At 31.3% G+C, this 22,583-nt stretch overlaps 1 protein-coding gene across 2 annotated transcripts; it reads right to left on the reverse strand.

The window, feature by feature from the left end:
• Positions 1 to 9,965: 9,965 nt before the first annotated feature.
• LOC120253567 (pentatricopeptide repeat-containing protein At2g13600-like) lies at positions 9,966 to 13,733 on the reverse strand. 2 transcript variants are annotated; one of them, XM_039261889.1, is made up of 3 exons: positions 13,539 to 13,733; positions 11,699 to 11,890; positions 9,966 to 11,595 (listed from the first exon to the last, which is right to left on the reverse strand). In XM_039261889.1, exons 2-3 carry the CDS (start codon positions 11,855 to 11,857, stop codon positions 10,063 to 10,065), a joined length of 1,692 nt encoding a protein of 563 aa, XP_039117823.1. In that variant the 5' UTR covers positions 11,858 to 11,890; positions 13,539 to 13,733; the 3' UTR covers positions 9,966 to 10,062. The 2 variants fall into 2 exon arrangements, with proteins under 2 accessions (XP_039117823.1, XP_039117822.1); XM_039261888.1 differs by having other exon boundaries at positions 9,966 to 11,890.
• Between the last annotated feature and the right edge of the window lie 8,850 nt (positions 13,734 to 22,583).

A 22,583-nucleotide genomic window follows, 5' to 3' on the forward strand; every position in this document is an offset into this window, starting at 1 on the left:
GAAGTTACGTATTGCTATAAGTGGTATAAATTTTAGAATCTGAATATCCTTCATCTTTTTATTTTATTTCTCGCCCTTTTAATCTTTTATCATTTGAGAACTTTCTTTTTCTTTTTTCTTTTTTTGTTTTAATTTTATTATTATTATTATTTAGAAAATTTGAGAACTTTCATAGCAAAGGAAAAGAAAATTATTAAAAAAATAATGATAAATAAAAGCTTTAACTTCTTAATAAGTTGCTCACAATTGCATTTACACCCTAGAAAGTTGAAAAGCTTCAAATTACGCTTATACAGTGAGACGCTATGAATTTTTTTTTTTTTTTTTTTTTTTTTTTTTTGAAGGGCCAAACATAGCACCAAAAATGAACTAGTAAAAGAAATTTAAGGGGTACAGACTCCAAACAATAGATTTTTATAAATATTTTTCAAAAATTATAATCATAAAACAATATATACAGAGTAATTTATAAAAAAAAAAATAAGTGAATTTATAAAGAAACCCTTCTAAAAATATAATTATAAATAAATAGTTTTTAAAATTTATATATATTGACATTTTTTTTATTTTTGTTTTGTAAATTTAAAATATATCTATTTAAGTAATGACGAGTTCTGGTAATTGTAATAAAAATATTAATAAATATATCTATTTAAGCATTTGTTAAAAAAAAATTAAATAAACATTAGCTTTTATTAAATAAGTTGCCCTATTTTTAAATTTAGCTCTAGCCCTCTACATAGGTTGAACATATATTGTTTTACACATTTTACACATAAACCCCATTTTAAAAATTTATAGGGAAATTTACATAAACACCCATATTAAAGTGCTTGCTTTCGCATTTACCTCATAAAAAAATCATATTTCCATACATACATGTATACATCAATACATACAAATAATCCACAGAACATTAATATTTGTATATTTAACTTTAATATAAAAAATAAGTATATCATACTCTTTGAAAAACACAGTGTTGATTTCATTTTCCAACTCTAATTTTATCATTAAATATGATATAATACAGATAGAACTAGTCATGATATATATATATATATATATATATATATATATATATATATATCAAATATTAAACCATATACTACTATAAGGATGCACACCAATTGACACCCCCTTATTCATTGTTGAGATGTAATAATTAAAAATTTGTGCATGAAATATATACACATAAAAGATAGTTTTAAGTGGATATCATTTAAATTTATACATACACACAGATGATTTTAAAAAGAGCGATACTATTTTTATCTAATAAATTTCTCAAATGATGTAGGTGCCAATTTATTATCCACATCATTATTTTTTATATGAACTTCAAATTTAAACCTTAAAAATCCTTAAATTCTTAAATTACAAAAAAATTATAAAACCATAACTAAAATCTTAAACCAAAATACTATAAAATATATACCTCAAAATCTAAAAACTTAAACATGAATAATTAATAATAAATACTAAACCCTAAACCCTAAACTCTAAATCTTATGCCCTAAACTCTAATGTGAATGCTGACTTGAATACCAACTTTCCATCAAAGTCATTCAGAAAATCTATTCAGTAAAAATATAAATATTTTTTAAAAGAGGCTTATATACAATTTAAATTTTTAAATACAAAAAGGCATATATGAAAAAAGAACCATTTAGATTTTAGAGGGTTAAAAGAAAAGCCTTATTATTATTATTATTATTATTATTTGGGTTAGGTTGATTGATTGATTGATTATTTTTCAAATTGGCAAGACTTTTGCTTCAAATTTTGGCCATAATAATGAAGGGAGCCACCAATACCACAGAGTGGACCCTAACAAGTCCCAAGGAGGAACATTCTGTATCTTTTGCAATGCCTCATGAACAACATGGGTTTCTGTTGATCTTGGAAATATCAATGTTAATGGAGTATTTGATTTCAATTTTTGATTTTGATTGCTTCTCCTTATTTGGAAATATCACCTTGAATTCATTTGACACATAGCTAAAACTTCATTTATAACTTAGATTTTTATTCTTAATGATAAACAACTTAAATATATAATATTATTATATTATATAATAATATTATATATTTTACATATATACATATCATATAATACAAAATATTTATATATTTTGAGAAGAATTGGTTACCTAGAGACGTCTCTAGATATGAAGTTTAGAAATGTTAAATAGTACCTGTTAGATTAAAAGGTAACTGCCAAAAAGCTAAGCCCTCCCCTTATCAACAAAGAATAAAAGTAATAATTACCCACAAGCAACCTATATATTACATGGGGGACCACATTAATAGTAGTCGTTAGTAACATCAATTTTTAGATCATCAGACGTCTCTCGATTTAAAATTTAAAAACGTCTTGGCATGATGAATGATATTGAGTTGAGCTTAATTATTATGGTACCGCTCGAGCTTAGTTCAAAGTTAATTTCGAGCTAAATTTAAAAACTTAAAATTTCAAGTCAAGGTTGAGTTTTATATAGCTAAGCTCGAGTTCCTTATGAATATCTTCATCAATTAATAAATCTACAGGTTTAGTTTAAAATGTTTTGTTAATTAAAATAGCTTTTGTTTATAGCACCGTCTTTACTCTGGATTCTATATAAATATTTGTAAGTGCAATAATAACATGTATAGATTGTTAATAATAAATTATAAGAGTTAAGGAAAATATTACCTCTATGATATCTTTAATTGGGTATTTACTAACAAAGGAGAAACACTTACCATTTAAAACCCTTCTTTCTCTCTCTCTTTTTTATTTATTTATTTTTACATTTCTTACCCTTACTTATTTTACAAAATAATATATCCTATTTTATAACAATTTATAAACAAGAGAACTTTGTTAGTTTAAATCGTAGATTAACTTAGGTTGAAACTAATTTATATTCAAATATAAATCAATCTAGATAATTAAGTTGGACATTGGCACTCTCAAGGATACATAAAATGACAAAAATACCCATTAAATTCCTTGTTCATTTGCATTCTCCATTACAAATAACCACTACTAAATCTTTTCACTTTTGTATTATTATACAACTAACTTATCTTAATAAAAAAGAAATGCTCAATTTTCCTCAACCACATATTTGAATTTTATCATGTAGTATTTTTTTTTTATTTCTTTCTAGATTTTGTTCAAGAAATTTAATAGTGAATAATGTTGTCACCTTCTTTGTCTCTTTCTTTATTGTAATCATGTTTCACATGTTCCCTATAATCTTCATTTTTGAGTCAAAGTACCACGTCACAGTGAAATGCTTTGAATGTTAATCAATAAATACAAAGTGACGCTAATTATTGGTCCGTTAATTTAGAGCTGTTTGAGTTTCAATCATGACATTTCACACTCATTTCATTGTAATTGAGAAAAAGTCAGGAAGTGAAAGAAGTGTCACTTTCCTGAAATGAGGGGAAGTGATATCACTTCCAGAATTTCTGTGTTCATTTATCAGAAAGTGAGAATGAAATTGAACAATTTAAATGTTAAATGAAGTTTTATTAGTTAAAAAAAAAAATTTAGTAGTGAAAAAATGTTAGTTTTTATAAATGGACTCACTTCCTCTCACTTCAGTAAAAAAAAAATACTTAAGTGGATTTAGTTCAAAATCTACTTTAGTCGGAAACGGGAATAACTAATAAGGACTTTAAAAAAAAAAGCAAATACCATATACAGCCTTGGTAATTTAATTTTTTAAAAAACTAATTATATTTTTTATAACATTATATTCCAACAAAAAAATTTTTTCTCTTATCCATCTTTTTGGTAATGAGCTTGTCCTTGCTTTTGCACATGGCCTTTGGACTCCCTGACATTGAGGTTGGCCATGCAAGCTTATCCTAACTTTGTATTAATTTGCAGAGGTCAAGTGAGCTTGTCTCAGCCTCACAAAAGCTTTGATAGCTCACTGAGCTTATTAAAACAGAATAAAAATAATTTATACAAATAAAACAGTGATGTGGTTGGTATCTTGCTAAAACTTAGGGATTTATTGGCCATTCTGAATGTACTACATATTTAGAGATCTTTTTGAAATTTGTGGCTCCCTTTAGCCCTTTTTCTGAGTGAGATGAGGTACCATATTTATATGGGAAAATTAATTATATGTTCACGAAAGTTTTGAAACATCACGATGAATTTCTCTGACATTTGAATTTCATGGATAGGTAGTCAATTTTTTTTAAAAATTTATATATTTTTAAGTCCTCGCATTTCACTTCGTTAGCTTCTTTTTTAAATAATTTAAAATTGCCCTTTAATGTTAGAGGAAAAATCCTGCTAAATCCTGTCCAATTTTTAAAAATGTGTATGGATAGCCATACTTCAATCATTTTTTTCCATCTTTTCACTTACCTTTTGCACACGAAAATACTACATCTTAATCAAGAAGTATAAATATTAAATGAAACCGGAGCATATTAATTTGAGGGATTATCAATTAATTACATATAAATAATATATAGTAATGTTAATTATGAAAAATTTTACATATGAAACCAAGTAAAAAATTTGTATTTGTACAATGAATCTCTCTCACTGTGTGTATGTATTAGTTGATTTAACAAATTTACATATATACCCTTATAAAATGAAATTTTCATATATATATATCCTATAAAAGTTAAATTTATGCATATTACCCACAGAAACTACAAAATTTGCATAAGTAACCCACAGGTAAAAGTAATTTTTTTAAAAAAAGATATTGGCGTATCATCACTTCATTTTCTATTATAATCAAATACAGTGAGATTAGAGTGAAAAAAGGAAAATTAAATAATAAAATTTGAAGAGTGCTTTATTTTAATATATATACACACACACATACACCTTTTTCTTTATGTTTATAAATAAAGAAACTATGTAATAATTCAGAAAATGCAACCACAAAGTACTAAGGGGGTGTTTGATTTGAAGGAAAGGAATGAGAATCATTACTTATATTGAGAAAGCCCTTATTTGGATATGGACTAATGGGAGTGGGAGAGGCATGGGCAAGGAGTGAGAGAGGCATGAGGGGGGAGTTTCCATGCCTCTCATTTTTGAGGGGAGTGGGAGGGGAATGAGGGTTATGATGGTTAAAATTTACCCATTTACCCTTTTACTTTTTTAATTATAAATCTATTAATCTAAATAATCTCTAATAATAATTAAATAATAATTAACCCGAAAATATTTAAATATAATATTAATTATAATAAATAAATGAATAGTATTAAAGTGAACTATTTTAATTTAATACTTAATTATTGTAATTAAAGTGAATAATAATTAATATGAATGGTTATTATGACTTAATTTTTAAATTAAAGTTAAATAATTATTTATTATGATTAATTAATTGTTAATTAATGATATTAACAAAAATTTGGATATTAACAAATAGTGTCACATGTGAGCTATTAAAGTTAAATATCTTTTTATAATAATGAATTTATTTTAATATTTAAATAATTTTAAAAATAATTATCACACCTCATTATTATATAATAATAATGATATTCATTTATATAAAAGGGCATGACGGTCATTTTATCATATCTTCTTTTTTCACTTTTTCTCATTCCCAATAAACTACCTCCACAATCCTTCCAACCAAACATAGTTTTCATACCCATGCCTTTTCCAATCCCCCTCATTTTTAATACTCCTCCACTCCTCTCCATTCCATTCCTTGCAACCAAACGGCCCCTAAATCACATGTGAATTGTCTGAAGCCATATGTCATACAATAATAAGTTCACATTACAGATGAGATATTTTAGAGAATTAATAAATAAATAGATAAACAAACAAACAACCATTTTGGTTGTAAATTAATTGTAGAAATAAATTCTTTGTGGTGAAATATATGTCTATATTTATTGTCATAGTCAACATTAGACCTTTCAATAGTCAAGTACAAAGAAATATAGTAACCTCGGTTTCTATTTAAATAAATTTTGATATAAACTTTTAATTTGTGGACTAAAACAAATAAGTTTTGTTTTTAAATTTCAAAATAAAATTTTAGGTATAATTAAGAAATCAAAAGTACTGATAAAAAAAAAAAAAGAATGCTTGTCATAAATGGCTTAAAAGTTGAGTGCAGGCTACCTTCATAAATCATAGAAGTGTGACTTGGAGGAATATTGTAATGGTGAGTACCACAATGGATATGAAAAGAGAGGTGGGAGAGTGCGCAGCGTCGGCGTCGAAATTTTTTTAAAAAATTTTTAAAAATAAAAAGAAAACTATTAGAGAATAAATAAAAATGAGAACCAACAGCTTTTGGGTCAATTGATATCGGGTACTTTACTTAAGGCATTCGTTTTGAAGAGGACCCGAGATCGAACCTCATGTCATACGCAAAGTGAGAGCACGTGGGTTGGGTTGAGCCTTGCTTCCCACACGTGTACATCCCTGAGTTCCGGTGCTTGTCTTCTTTATTAAAAAAATAAATAAATATGAGAAGGTAAATAATAGATTTACAAATATTTTCAATTTTTTATATTATATATATATATATATGTGTGTGTGTGTGTGTATACTGATTTATAAAAAACCATGAGGTTACTATATAACCCAATTTTATAATGTCAAGAATTAAACAATAAAATTTTATAAATATTTTTTTTTTCTAAAACTATTATTATTTTTTAGAGTATCTATACTGATCTATAAAAAGCTAGTCGCTAAACAACAGAATTTTGTATAAAAAAAAATTATATAATCAATTTGTAAAAAAGAAAACTAAATAATGAATTTTCACAAATATTTTTTTCAAGTATAATTTTTTTAGATTATTTGTATTTATTTATAAAAAAAATAATTGTTTTAGATTATATATATCAATTTGTAAAAAAAAATATTAAAAAAAAAAATCACTGTCCTCGTAGTGTTTGTTTTATCTTGAATTTTGATAATGTGTTTAAAGCTGCAACAAATACACCTTCAGCTGGTAATTTAATCAAAGATAGCAACGGACAGTGGGTTGGAGGTTTTGTTACTAATATAGCTCCTATGAAGGATTATTGTTTTTTTTTTATTATTATTATTATTATTTTTTACTAATAGATAATAAATGTCCCCATTCAAAATATTGTCAAAAAGATAAACAGATATAGAGATACACCAGTTACAGTGGCTTACGAATCTCTTAAATTTTTTTTTTTTTATGTTCTACAACATTAGATGGATAAAACAATTGTTTCTCTCATAAGGGATTCATACCTAAAACATTGAATAGTAATGTGAACAGTATTGAACCAGAATATATAGTGCATAAATAGTACAGAAATAATACTCCTAAAGAAAGATTCATCTCCTTTATATTATATTATTGGGTTACCTAGTGATTGATATGATAGATTATTATTAGTAAAAAGTGATTTAGTTTTTAATTGAACATGCAGAAGATTATCATTGTCATCCTCCCTCTCATCCTCTGCGTTGGTACATGATGCAATGTTGTTAGTGAAACAAAGTTGGGTCAAAAGAGGTTGAACGTACCTTTCAAGAGGCAACAAGTTGGTGTACTTTCCAGCCAATTTGGCTCAAAGATGTCCTGACGGGACAACTATTTCGGTCAATCCATTTTTGGATTTTTTTTTTCTTTCAAAATGAGCGGTTAGGTAGGCTCGCACAAATATGGACACTGAAATCACTTCTATATAATCATTATTCATTCTCCCAAAAATATATTTTTATCCATGATTTGAATTTTTATCATTTACGAAGGATTCTAATAGAGATTTAACTGCTAATAGATGACTTCGTTGTTGGCTCTTTTTCTCTTGTTAGAGAAGGGTGCACTTGGACAGGTAATCTAGTTTTGATGTTTTATGTACCAATATATATATATATATATATATATATATATATACTATGACATTTTAGATAAAGTTTTTTTTTTTAATAAACCAAGTCAAACCAACTTAATTGGTCAAGCTGGGCTTTTATCAAGCAAGCTCTAGCAAAAATAAATAAATAAAATAAAAATAAAAATACAGCGTGGACATATTAACTTCACACCTAATTGCCCAAGTCTTGTTGTGCTTGTCACCCTTGGGGAAAAAATCAGAAATATTTGAGTTTTGTATACTGTTATTAAATTTAGAAGGAAAATAAATAATTAAAAGAATCAATATATAGAATGGCATGTCAAGCATGTTTCTAATTCTAATTTGAAAAATTATATTCGAATAATTATCTTAGAATAATTTTGAAAATGGATTTCAAATGACATTTATATTTGGTTTTAGGGTTAGGGTGTGTTTGGTTTGCTGAAGATAGGGGTGGCAATAATCTGTCCGGACCCGTCGGTCCGATTTTGTCTAGCCCGGAATAAAAAGGGTTTGGACATAAGGTTTGCAAATACGGGCCGGGTCTGGACATGGCTTGGTTGTCCGGATTTAAATCCGAGCCGGGTCCGGACATAGAAATTCGGACAACCGGGCCTTTTAACCCCTAAAACTTTAAAAGCACACAACCTTAGGCCCATTTGTTTTAAGCCAACTTTAAACATATATTGTTTTTTCTATTAAGACTTAGATTTTTCTATAATTTGAGTTGAGTTTTGGATTGTTGATGTGCATTTAATGTGAATCAAATTATTTTTATATAATTTAATATTTGAGCGAACTTAAAAATAACTTATAGAATTCAGACAAATTTGGACATTCGGACAACCCGGTTTTAAAATAAATCGGGTTTGGACATGCCAAGTTTGTCCGGATTTAAAACCGGGCCGGATCCGGACACAAGTTTTTCTATTTATATTAGTAGTTGTCCAGACCCAATTTTGTCCGGATCCGAATTTTTGCCACCCCTAGCTGACCTAGCTGAAGTAGAAGTCAAAGTGATGAAAGTGGGAACTGATGTGACACTTTTATTTATTTGGTTCACTGAAATAAAGGGCGAAGTGCGGAAATGATCACTTCCAAAACTTTTCATTTCTCTGACTTCGAAAAATTTTTGGCTGAAGTGATATTTCAGTGTCATACTTCAACCATGTGATTTTATGCACTTCAGTATCATACTTCAATCGTGTGGCTTTATGCGAGTGATTAAAATCACCGATTTTTATTTATTTACTTATAATATTTTTTTTTTATGTTTTATTTTTTATTTTTATATTTTATTGTTTTTATCTTTTTATCTTTTATTATTTTTATTGATTTTTTTATCTTTTATCTTTTTTTTATTTTTACTTATTTTTTTCTTTAACTGTGTATATATATATATTTTTAAATTATCATGTTAAATAATTATAAACTCAACCCAAAAACTAGAATGAGGTAATCTCATCCAATCATAAAGTGATAAATATAATTTCATTTCCATTAATTTTTTTTTAATTTTTATTTTTATTATCTAAATAATAAAAGAAGTGATTAATGATTTGACACAACCTTTTTCAATCAAACAGTACTCGAGATTTCCACCTTTGGTGGATTACTTCAGAAAGATGGAATACTTCAGAACCAAATGCACTCTTACAGTGGTCTAGCTAAACAACCCATGGTTATCTCACCAATTGTTTATTATAAGGTTTAATTATTTTAATAAATATATTTAATAATTAATTTTAAATAATACTCCAATAATAATGATAAACAATTATCATCATTCATTAGAAAATTAATATTAATTTTTGAAGTTTATCTATAAACGTTGGCTAAAGTAGTAAAAACTTGATTGTTTAAACAAGTGAATACCGTACAAATCCATTTTCAAGCTTGATTGTATTAAGAAAGGTCTGTTTGGAGCATTTCAAGCTTTCTAGGTATGAAATCCATTTTCTCAAATCTTTTAATTAATCAGACTAAATTTACTTTTACAACTAAGAATCTATAACGTAAAGGATTAAAACTATTTTCTGATTTGCTTTTATTTCCAAACCGTATTTACTAAAATGGTTATTTTAATAATAGCAACAAGATGAACACATTGCAAAATCAACACAAGACAAGATGATGTTGTATTATCATAAATTAACTTAATTTTAATTTTACCCAAACTATGTCCCAAAATGACATGGCACATGTCTGCAAGTATCAAGAGGAACTACTCACTTGTAGATTGAATTCCTCAGCTTGAAAGTTCAGAGTTCCAAGTATTTCTCTCACTTCTTCGATCCGTTTGTGCGAGAAATCGCCGACGGTGAACTTCACCGTGCCGCCTTCGATTTCAATCATGCTATGGCCGGGTTCTTTCTTCACCCCGCTGCCTTTTAACATTTTTCTCGCTTCTGCAACATCATTCCATCTTCCATTCAAGGCATACAAGTTCGACAAGAGAACGTACGGTGAACTTACAGTCGGTTGAAGCTCTAGCAGTCTTTTTGCTACCCTTTCTCCAACGACAACATTCTTATGTAGACGGCATGAAGAAAGCAAGCTCCCCCAAATGATTAAATCATTCCCGAAGCAAAACATCTCAATGTATCGCTCCGCCACCTCTAATCTCCCGGCTCTCCCCAACATATCAACCAAACAAGACAGATGCTCGAGTTGTGGAGATATACCGTATGTTTCTTTCATTGAGTCGAAATAAATCAAACCTGCATCCACTAGCCCTGCATGACTGCAAGCAGTTAAAACCCCAATGAATGTTATAGAATCCGGAGATAATCCCCATGTTTTCATCTGTTTGAAAATCTCCAAAGCCGTTTGCCCGCAACCATGATTTCCAAGCCCCATGATCATTGTGTTATACGAAACTAGATTCCGGTTAGGTATAGAATGAAATAGGCGAAGTGCGAGTTCAATTGCACCACACTTTGCGTACATGTTGATGAGAGCATTGCAAACTCCAATGTCCAAATTTGGCTTGCTCCTGATCAGATGGGTGTGCATCTGGCTGCCATGACGGATAGAAGCAAGTTCCGCGCAGGCAGTGAGAACACCAGACAATGTGAAGTCATCAGGATGTATGACACATGCATTTTCCATTTCTCTGTATACCATCAAGGCCTTCGCATGGTCACCAAAATGAGAACAAGCAACAATGAATGTATTCCATGATATCACATCTTTCTCCTTTATAGACCAGAAAACACTCTCTACCGACCCAATTGAGCCGCATTTTGAGTATATGGTCATAAGCACATTGCCGACAAATGCTGATGTGTCAAGTCCTAGTTTGATTGTTTGACAATGAAGGCTGCGCCCTGTTTCCAAATCTTCTTTGTCACAGCAAATTCCAAGCACAGCAACAAACGAAAACCGATCACGTTGTAGGCCCTGTTGATTCATGAGTTTGAATAGTTCCAAACCTTTTTCTGGTTGTAGGTTCTCTGCAAAACCTGTGATCATTGCATTGTAAGCGACAGCATTTGGTGCAGAAATGTTGCTAAAAATGGAGAATGCGTCATCAAAGAGACCACATTTCATGTACATCGACAAAAGTGAATTGGATACAAAGGAAATATACTTGTAACCACTTTTCAGTGAATGTGCATGAACCTGTTTTCCTTGAACCAATGCTGAAAGACTTGCACATGCAGTAATGACACTGGCATAGATGTACTCATTAGGCTGGAGCGGCATCTGAGAGAAAATCTCCATGGCCTTCAAAGGTTTGTCAGCCTGAACATATCCGGAAATTATAGCTGACCATGAGACAAGGTTTCTGTTGGGCATAGAGTCAAATAAATGTTGTGAATCACTAAGAACACCACACTTGGCATACATGTTTATGAGATGGTTGCCAAGGTAAAGGTCTGACTCGAAACCTATCTTGATAACAGCTGCATGAAGAGGAAGGCCATGTTTGAAATCCTTGTTTTTGCAACATCGATATAGAACTGCACCCAGTTGTTGTAGAAACATGTTCACGTAGAAACATCATTGACAGAATTCCTTAAAGACTAATTTGATGTTCCTGGGAAGAAATAAAAGCATTGCTTCACTTCAAAGTTAGAGCAAAATACTTCAATATTTTTCTCCCCACAAAGAGAATCAGAAACTCAAATCAAACAAAGTATGGATATCACACAATGTTGATATGCCAAATCATACAAGAAAGTCAAATTACATGAACAAAAGTACTTTGATTTGCATGGAAAGTCATGAACTTGATTCCAATTTTTTTTTCTAGCACCACTTTTCCATTAATGCCAAAAACGAGGAAAAATAAGAACTGAGGATAAGCAAGTAAGCAGCAGATATACACCAGCAATGCCACAGAATGGTTGCAAGCGGAATCCATCCAAATAAAACAATGCATGCAAGTGGAAAATTCTTATACGATATGTGTATGGTAAAAAAATGCAATCTAAAACAAATTAAAGATCAAACTGAATTGCATGAGTGCAGGTCAGTTCAAGTGGGATTGATATAATATAACCCAATTAGTCTGGTTCAATGGAAACAAAAAAGAGAGAAGATTTGCATTTATGAGTTCAATATAAAATAGACCTTTGCATACTCTCAACGTACTCAAGCAAGAGAATGAGGAGTCATGCATATATGCACAACATGTTACCTCGAATCCAAGAGGGGAATAAAACTCACACTACAAAAGTTCTGAAAGTTCAAGAATTCTAATGACTTTTCATGGTTGGAACACCAAATAAAAAGACTAAAACATAAATAAAATTCTAAAAAATTGTCAAAATTCTAAGAAGGAGAATGGTGCTTATTAATTCAGCAAACTTGAAATCCAAAAAACTACCGCAGACAAGCTGTCTTAACCACTTGCTCAGCATATCCATAAACATCTATCTTTGCTCATTATGCACAAACAATCGAAAGGTCAAACAAACTGAGAGAACATGAAGTTTTCAACAAGCATACAGTTCAATGCTTACAATTAAAAACTCTCTTATTTTCAAGCAAAAGCAAAGATGAAGAAAGAAGATCACTTTGCAGTCATTATTAATCAGAGAAACAGAAAAATGAAATACTGTGAAACTGTATTATACTACATATATATTAATACTGAACGAAAGAACATGTATTTTACAAAAAGTAAAAGATCAAAGGCATGCAAGTGAATAAAAATTCTCTCTTTTTTTTAAACAGAAATTAAGAAAGAAGGAAGGCACAAGAACCCATTTTTAACCCAAGAAAAAACCACAAAATCGATGCATCAAGCAACCGTACCATCCTTCTTAGACAGTGCTGCATCTATAATATCTAACAAATCCAGCATCGTTAATAACAATACTAAAGACAATCCAATACCAGAAAAAAAAAAACATGAACTTTCCACCAAGCAAAAGCTTCAAGCCTAAAAAAAAAAAAAAAATTCGCTTTTTCCAAAACAAAAAACATATACAAAGAAATTAGCAAGCACCAATGCCACCAAAGAGCAATTTTAAACCCTAAAATATAACAAATTGAAATAAATAGACCTAAATATTCATCCACTCTATAATCTCTAACAAAATCCCACAATCCATAGTGACATAAACGGAATAAAAACCATGAAAAACAACTCAATTCCATCCTGCGCTAATAATCTATAACCAAAAGCATAATCTCAAAATCTCCACCAATACACAGAGAGAGAGAGAGAGAGAGTATACCAGGATCACACTCAGCAAGTGAGGCCCGACGGTGAGGGAGAAGAGAGAGGAAGGCGGCGACGTTGAAGCCTACGACCGCCGTTCTCCGGCAAGAGAGGAAGAAGATGAAGCCCGGAGAGGCGATCGCAAAGTAGGCCAAGCTCCGAGAAGGACATGGTTCGAAGGGTTTTGGTTTTTTTTTCCGGCGGACCGGTTCAAGACACCGGTTCAGACCGAAGAGAAACCGGGTCATGATTTCCATTTTATAGAAGAGACATTTGCAGATGCACCCCTAGAATAGTATAAAATTACTAATAATTTTTCCAATTTATTGTATACTGCCAAATAAAATAATCTGTTTTTATGGAGAAATCTAATTCAATGGCATAAACATAGAAATTTATGTTCATGTCATAGATTTAGTCAGTAACATCTTAATTGAAAGCCAATCATAGTATATATATATATATATATATATTTTTTTTTTGAAAAGAAATTATAGTATATTTTACCCCTTGAATTAAATATGCACTTTCATTTAAATATATTTGTCAATGGTTGTTATATACATATGATTTTCCATCTTGCAGTGCATGCTAATCTTACACACATATAAATTAATACTTCAGTTTGTGGATCTGTGAACTTCGAAAGATGGTATGACATAAATGGTCACTTAAGAAAAGGGAAATGGATAAAATTACAAGAAGTAAAATAAAATTTTATATTAGAAGAAGATGAGAGACAAAACGGAGGCATGTGTATCACACGATTTGCTTAAAGTAGATTCGTCACCCTTCGTTGCTTGAATTAAACTAGCGTCTGCTTCCCAAGATACAACGGTCTTCAGTTGCAAGGCAACACCACTTTACATCTCCGATGAACTAAATTATGTAAGCTCTATCACACTGAATTTAGAAATTAGGTCTTTTAAGAGAAAGTGTGAGAGAAAGAAGAAAAGGTAACTTGTCTCTTCCCAGTTCTAAAGCTTAAGAAAGAAGCCCCCATGGAGAAAGTAAGTTGCTAACCATTGGAATTCCAAAATTTAATCTTGGAGTTACTAACCATTGGAATTCTAAAGTTTAATTTTGGAGTTACTAACCATTGGAATTCCAAAATTTAAATTCAGAGTTTCAATAGTTGTAAATTTTGCAAACATAAATCAAAATTTACAAGGTTTTAAACCTTTTCAAACTATTAATTTCCATTCAATATTAATTTTTCCAATAGTGTAAACAACACTTTCGGAAATATTTTTAGTAAATGCATTCAAAATCCAAGAGATAACCATATAACCATACATTGCATCCTCCAAATTAACTTTGCAAATCATTAGAATTAGAATTATATTTCTCACACTTCCCGTTAACAAAACTTAATTTGCTTGTAGCTACAATTGCTATCTCCATAACACGTTTCCAAGATCTAAAACCTAATTCATCAAATGCCTTAGAAACTAAGATCATGCCAAGATTATCAAAAGAATGGAGGAATAAAGGATCTAATGGATCTATAGATGTTCTCGGTAAGGTAGAACTAGCTTCAGCCATGAAGCTAAACCTCTAAGAACTTCTCAATCAACAACAATATAGAGATAATATTCAAAGAAAGGTTGTCAAAGAGGCGCGCCTCAGGCACAAGGCTCACAAGGCTCAACAGCCTGCGCCTTTATAGGAGTCATGCGGACACTGTTACAAAGGTGCACGCCTTTGAGCCTAATCGCAAGGCTCAAGGCGTGGGCCTAGGGGCGCCTTAGTAACATCAATAAATTAATTTGGTTATTTTTAAATATTTACTTTAACTTTTAATCTTATCCACACATCTTGATGATTAAAAATAAAAGAGGCCCACAGACAATTAGAGCTGTTTAAAATTAGGGTGACCAACACACAAACCAAGCAGAATCAAGACTTCATTTGTCCTCTTCAGGCTGATCCACTATTGTTCATTTGTTTCCTTCGCGTCGTAGGCTCGAGACATCTCCTAGCTCCTGGTACGACCCCCACTCTTTGTTTTCAGTTGTCTTTCTCTACCCGGCTCTTTTTTCTCTCTTTGTCTCTTTTTTTTTTCTTTGTCTTTCTCCATCCAATACTATTAAATAAAATTAACAAAAATAGGCATGGGCCACCACACCAATCTCTTGTATATTTTAAATACTATTTTTTTATAATAATAATATTAGTTCATCCACTACTTGGGCTGGTCTTGGATTTGGATTTTGGAGTAAAAGGCATTGAAAAAATTGCTATTATTTTATGTCATATGTCCATTGTTAACTAATTTGATGATTTTTTATTTAATTTTTATTAAAATCTGTATATTAAATACTAAAGAATAATATGTATGATGGGTGGATTGAAGTGTGTTAGTCACTAAGTCTTAATGGCCAACTGATTTTAATTAAATGTAGTTAAATTCTGCGTTCAAGGATAAATAAATATAAATTGTAAAGTCGCCACTTTGTTTATGTTTTTATGCTTGCATAGTTAATGCCTTAATGTTGTTGATTTTTTGTTTACTTGTTTATTTAAGCTAATTGCTATGTTAAAGTGGTTTTTGCTTAGTGGTTTGAATTTATGTTTATTAATTTTATTTGTTGACACTTGACACTAGGTATATGGTTTCTTCAAGTGATAAGGCTATTTTGTCATCAAGTGGAAAAAATGACCCATGTTGGAAATATATTCAAGTGGTTACTTCAAACAACAAGAACGATTTGAAATGTAACTTTTGTGACAAAGTTACAATGGGTGGAATATTTAGAGCTAAACAACACATTGTGGGAAGTTTCAGAAATGCAACTGGTTATAAAAGATGTCCACCACATGTGCGTGAAGAAATACATTCTTTATGGTAAAGAAGTCTAATGCAAGTAAGATGGTTGAAGGTAATTTTCTGAATATCATTGAAGTAGATGCTTTTGGTGGTGGTGAAAAGGATAAAAATGAAAGAAATATTATGATAAGCTCGCAGTCGTACCAAGGAAGTAAAGTTTTGAATACAAAAAAATGACACCGACAAAAAGGGCCAATCAATTTATACTTCACACAAAGTGCATAAAAATCTTTAAAAAAGAAGGAAAGATGAAGCAAAAAACCATCAATGATGCTTGCAAGAAGGAGTTGTGAGAGAAAGCTTGTAGAGAAGTAGCTCAATGGTTATATGATGTAGCAATCCCATTTAATGCCATCAAATATCCTCAATTTCAAGTAATGATCGATGTAATTGGTCAATATGGTATATGTATAAAAGGGCCTAGCTACCATGAGGTTCGGATGTCATTGCTTAATAAAGAAGTGGAGGATGTGAAAAATATTTGTATAATACCGAATTGGTCCCTCTACTTTTCTCTCTCTTTTCTTTTGGTCCCTTTACTCAGAAATGCTCCCGACTAATCCCTCTACTTTTGAAAATGTGCTCACTTCGAGAGAAATGGTACCAACTAGTCCCTCTACTTTTGAAAATGAGAGTAAGTGGAGGGACTAAGTGGGCCATTTTCAAAAGTAGAAGGACTAATTGGGAACATTTCACTCTAAATGGGCACATTTTCAAAAGTAGAGAGACTAGTCGGGAGCATTTCTGAGTAGAGAGACCAAAAGAGAAAAAAGAGAAAAGTAGAGGGACCAATTAGAATATTATACCAAAAATATGCTCTATAATGGCCGATGGTTAGACGGATAAGAATGGGTACATTATGGTTGCTCTATAATGGCTGATGGTTTGACGGATAAGAGGAATTGAACATTGATAATTTTTTTAGTAAATTCTCCAAAAGGAATAGTGTTCTTAGAATCTATTGATGCTTTGGATTATGTAAAAATTGGAGAAAAAATGTTTGAATCACTTGATCGCATGGTCCAACGTGTTGGAGAGAAAAATGTTATACAAGTAGTTACTGACAACGCATCTACTGATGTCTATGTAGGTATACAAATAAATCTATCTATTATTAATCATTGTTTGGTTAGTTTATTAACTTTATGTATTCGATGCTTTTTTTTTGTACTTATTTTCAAGTAAACTATTGGAAAAAAGTATAAAGCTTGTTTTGGACTCCTTGTGCATCACATTGTTTGGATTTGATTCGGGAAGATATTGGTAAGATGCCAAATGTGAACCAAACCGTCCAAAAGGCAATTAGTTTAAACTCATTCATTTATGTTCAACCTAGCTTGGTGAATATGTTGAGGAGATCACCAATCAAAGAGAACTTGTTAGGCCTGGTGTTACAAGGTTTGCCACTGCATTTCTCACACTTCACTGAATTCATAAAGTGAAGAATTGTTTGAGAAAAATGTTCACATCTAATGAATGGGAAAAAAGTAAGTGGTCAAAAAAAGTTGGATGGATTAAGCACAAACCACTATAATGACAACCGGATTTTAGACAAGTATTGTTTATATTTTAAAGATTTTTTGTTCTCTAGTTGGAGTGCTTCGATTGGTTGATGGTGAGAAAAAACCACATGTGGGTTAAATTTATGAAGCCAGGGCCAAAGAAGCTATAGCAAAGTCATTTTGAGAGAATGAAGGACGATACAAAGCTGTGTTTGACATCATAGATTGTCGGTTGTTTTTTTTAATTAATTTTCTTTATTTATTCAATGGGATAACACAAGTTTGTTTATATATTTAATTTTTCATTGGAAAACAATAATCAATCCCAACTAAATCTATAAATTAACAATAATGATATTTAAGCCGAATTGTTAGGCCGAATTTGTCGTACGAATGACTTGGATGCCAGGTTGGCATCTATGTCAGCATCCACATCATTCATTCATTTTTTTAAATAACTTAATTTCTCTTTATCATCTAAATTTTGGTGTAAATGATAAACTGAAAACCCCATCCCTAAACCCTAAATTGTAGACCCCAAACCCCTCGACCCCCTAGGGGGTTTGCGGTTTACTGTTTAGGGTTTAGGGCTTCGAATTTACGGTTTATGACTTGGGATTTAGTGTTTAGGGTATAGGGTTTTTGAATTTTGGATATAAGATTTTAGGGTATTAGGGTTTAGATTATAAAAAGAAATTAATTTAAAAAAAATATAAATAATGACATGGATGCCGACCTGCCATCCACGTCATTCGGCCAATCAATTTGGGCTAAATAGCATTACTCATAAATTAATTTCAATTATAAAATAAGATTGTACTCAAATCCGGATTAGAGAAAAAAAATTAAATTGATTCATGCAGGGAGATAAATATAAAATTATTTAAAGGAGGAAAAACAGTAATAAGCACACACATATATATGGAGTAATGATATTTGTAATGAGTACATTTCCCAAATGACATGAATGCCAAGTTGGCATCCCTGTCAGCATCCATGACATTCTTTCACTCTCTCTCTCTCTCTCTCTCTCTCTCTCTCTCTAAAAAAATTAATTTCTCTTTATTATTTAATCCTAAATTTGAGCTTTTAATCATAAACGATAAACCAAAAACTCCCCCTCTAAACCCTAAATTGTAAATAGGGGGTTTGTAGTTTACTATTTAAGGTTTAGGGTTTACGTTTTTAGATTTTTGGGTATAGAATTTTGCAGTTTTTGAATTTAAGATTTTAAAATTTTAGATATGGCTTTATAATTTTTAAAAAAAAGTTTAAGAATTTAGGGATTTTTAAGGTTTAAATTTGAATTTAGGGTAACTTTAATCGTTAGACTATCCTAGAGTTTCATACTCATACCACTTTATTAATTCATTAAACTCTTACCCATTAAACTATCTCCCATAACAGTTATACAATAACATGAGACCCACAATCAACCCATTAAACTATATCTCATAGTATAATATTTAATAAATATTTAATATTATTAATATAATAATTAAATAATATATTTTAAAAATTATATTATAAAATAAATATTTAAAATAGTTAAAATTTATGAATAATAAAAAAATTATTATATTATTTTGAAAAATAAGTAATTTGCCATGATAAAAATAAAAATTATAAAAACGAATTAGAAATTTATTTAAAGGAGTTGGTCCCATCACTTTTTAATTTTAAAAATAAAAAATAAATGGGGCCCACCAATTGAGCGTTTGGTGGCCACCAAACTCTAAATAGGAATTAAACCCGACTAATGCTATATAGAGCGAACAAGTCACATGAACCAGCCACACGACTGATGTGGCTGGTGACGTGGCGACCGGTTCTCTCTCCTATTTTTATATTTTTTATTTTATAAATTAAAACATTTTTAATAAAATGAGAAGCTCTCTCTCTCTCTCTCTCTCTCTCTCTCTCTCTCTCTCTCTCTCTCTTAGTTCCCAGCTCCTGACCGTCGTTCCCTCCTCCTCTCTCTTTCCTGCACCACTGATCCTGGCCGCTGTTTTCCTCTCTATTGCGGCACGAGTGCCCAGCAATTGCTCCCCTCTCTGATATGCCCCTGATCCCGGTAGCAGCTCCCTCTGTCTCTCTCTTGTCTGTGCCGCTACTTCCCTCTCTCTTGCGGCACGAGTGGCCGGTCGCCGCTTCCTCTCTCTCGTGTCTGGTCTCCCCTCTCTCGGTTCCTTGCTCTTTTCCGCCGCTCCCCCTCCTCTCTCCTGCACCATCGATCCCGCCCACCGCTTCTCTCTCTCTCTGTTGTGCCCCTGATCCTGACAGCCTCTCCCCTCTCGGTTCCTAGCTCCGGTCCACCGCTTCCTTCTCAATCTGGTGGTCTTTTCTTGGTTGCCTCTCCTCTTCTTGGGATTGGCAACATGGAATGAGAAAACCTAGAGTTTGTTGCAGGTCATGTTTGTTGGAGGAATGATATATTGCAGGTCATGTTTGTTGTTGCAGGTCATGATTGTCATGTTTGTTGCAGATCATGTTTGTTGTTACTACTTTGATTATAAACACAGACTAATGAAGAATTGCTCAAAAGAAAAACACAGACTGTTTGTTGTTGCAGGTCATGTTTTAGTTTTACCAAATGCAAGCAAATCTCTTTTAAATCTTATAATTGTAGTTGTGCATTCTGCATTGGCTGGTCAAATTTGTCTGGTTGGATCAAAAATTATGCAGTTACTCAAATATATGCAATTTTCAGAGTGGAATAAAATTAAATAAGTTTGTTAATTGGGATGTCAAAAGTTTGAAGTTTGATTTTCCTTGTATCATCATCTCTAATCCATGTTGCCGCCTTTTCAAAATAATATCTATTTGTATGGCATGAGAAGACTTGTTTGAAGCTTGCTAGAGCTTTTGTGGTGCTGGACAACAAGCGCAATATGACAATCCAAATTTAATAGAAGACACACTTGAAACAAATGAGAGATATAATCATTAAAGAAAAATACAATGTATCAACACACAGTTGATTTTTACACCTTGTTTGATACTGATACAAACACATATTTACAAACATTTGTTCACTTCTGGAGACTCACAAGACAAACTCCTTTGAGCATATCATTGGACTTCTCCACTATTGCAATTCCTATGATTTAGCCTGCATTTCAATTGTTCAACTTAAGTACCTGCATAGACATAATGGCAAAGGATCAACAACAAGCTAAAAAACCAATAACTCATGAATGGATACATAAGTTGTTTTAAAACAAAGTTGGATACACAACTTAATAGTTGGTTAACATTAAATACAGAATTGAATGATAACATCAATCATAAGTGATCATTTAAAAGAAATTTTCTTCAACTCCAGCAAGCAGAGCAATCACCTTCGTTCCTACTGACATAACCAACTACAACAATAAGGCCATCTTACCTCCTCCAATAACAATCAAGCATACCTTTATCTTGTTTACATTGTGATTCCTAAGTGATCCACTACTATTAGTCATCACTATTAGAAAAAAATCCTCAGCTTTAGCAAACCATATTTTCTGTAAAAAGATGTCTTGCAAATTAAAAAGAATAAATTCTAATCCCTAAATTGATTTCATATAAGGAAACAAACTACCTGGCTGGGCACCATTAAATCCATGCAAATGATGGGTGCTTCTTGACTGACTTGTGTTAGTTCAGTCCATCTTACATCTCCAGGGTCTGAAAAATTAACATGATACAAATTCCCATTGTTTGTTATGATATAAAGGGCATTCTCTTGGGTAAAATGCAATCATCTTATATATTCACTTTTGCTGCAAATTAATAAATAAATATGATCAATGACAATTTGTGTTGACCACTAAGGAAAAATTCAGAGTTTTAATAATATACAATCTCTGTATAAGATATTGAAATGATACAGCAGTAACCCTATGTGATAATAAAATTGAACAAATCAAAAAAGCAAATACACAAATGAAATATCACATGTTCATCAAACCAAGCTATTTTAATATTTTAGGTGCACAAATACTAAAGGCCTCTGCCTGGGACTTTAACTCACTTAACCCTTTAGGTTGTGATGCATCCTCCTTTGATGCAGAGTGATATACGTGTGCTTTGATAGCAGAATCAAAACCAGCAGTGACAAGAAGAGAAGAGCTTGGATCATGGACACATCTCCATATACCCCTCCCACTGAATGGCTATGAATTCAATGTTGATTAGAAAAGTAGGCATGCACCCTAAATATGAATAAAAAGGCATTATCAGAATTTGCATGTGTTCTCTGATCATCAAATCCTATAACCTACACAGAACACAAGCAAGGTTGAGCAATAATGCAAGACTTATTATTTAAGAGCTGCATAAGCAACAATACTCTTAGGATATATGCCTGCTTGTCACCTTGAAAGTTGCAAATGAAGCAGCATGTGATCAAAATCCAATAATTTCACAAGCACGTAACACTTTCAGCAAAAACATGGAAAACTCTTCAACAAATCCAGTCAAATCAAATGTTTAATATAAAACGCTTGGCCTCTGCATCTTGAATTCTATAGAAAACATTAGGCAGCTTCCCCTAATTAACATGAATAGATCAATGCATGTTAAGGCCATTGTAAATAACTAGTAAAAGATAAAAGATCAACAAACTAACATATATACTCACCGAAGTTACTTTCTTGTAGATTTGAGCAGGAAAAAAATCAGGGGTAGATCCTGGGTTTCATAAAAAATTAAGAGAATGAATTCATGTTTCATCAAAGGCTCAGAT

The sequence above is a fragment of the Dioscorea cayenensis genome, unplaced genomic scaffold, assembly GCF_009730915.1.
Source record: "Dioscorea cayenensis subsp. rotundata cultivar TDr96_F1 unplaced genomic scaffold, TDr96_F1_v2_PseudoChromosome.rev07_lg8_w22 25.fasta BLBR01000115.1, whole genome shotgun sequence".
Lineage (NCBI taxonomy): Eukaryota > Viridiplantae > Streptophyta > Magnoliopsida > Dioscoreales > Dioscoreaceae > Dioscorea > Dioscorea cayenensis.

Excerpts from the sequence above, each read along its gene's own strand:
- LOC120253567 (XM_039261888.1), bottom strand. The coding sequence starts at position 11,838 with ATGTTTCTACAACAACTGGGTGCAGTTCTATATCGATGTTGCAAAAAC.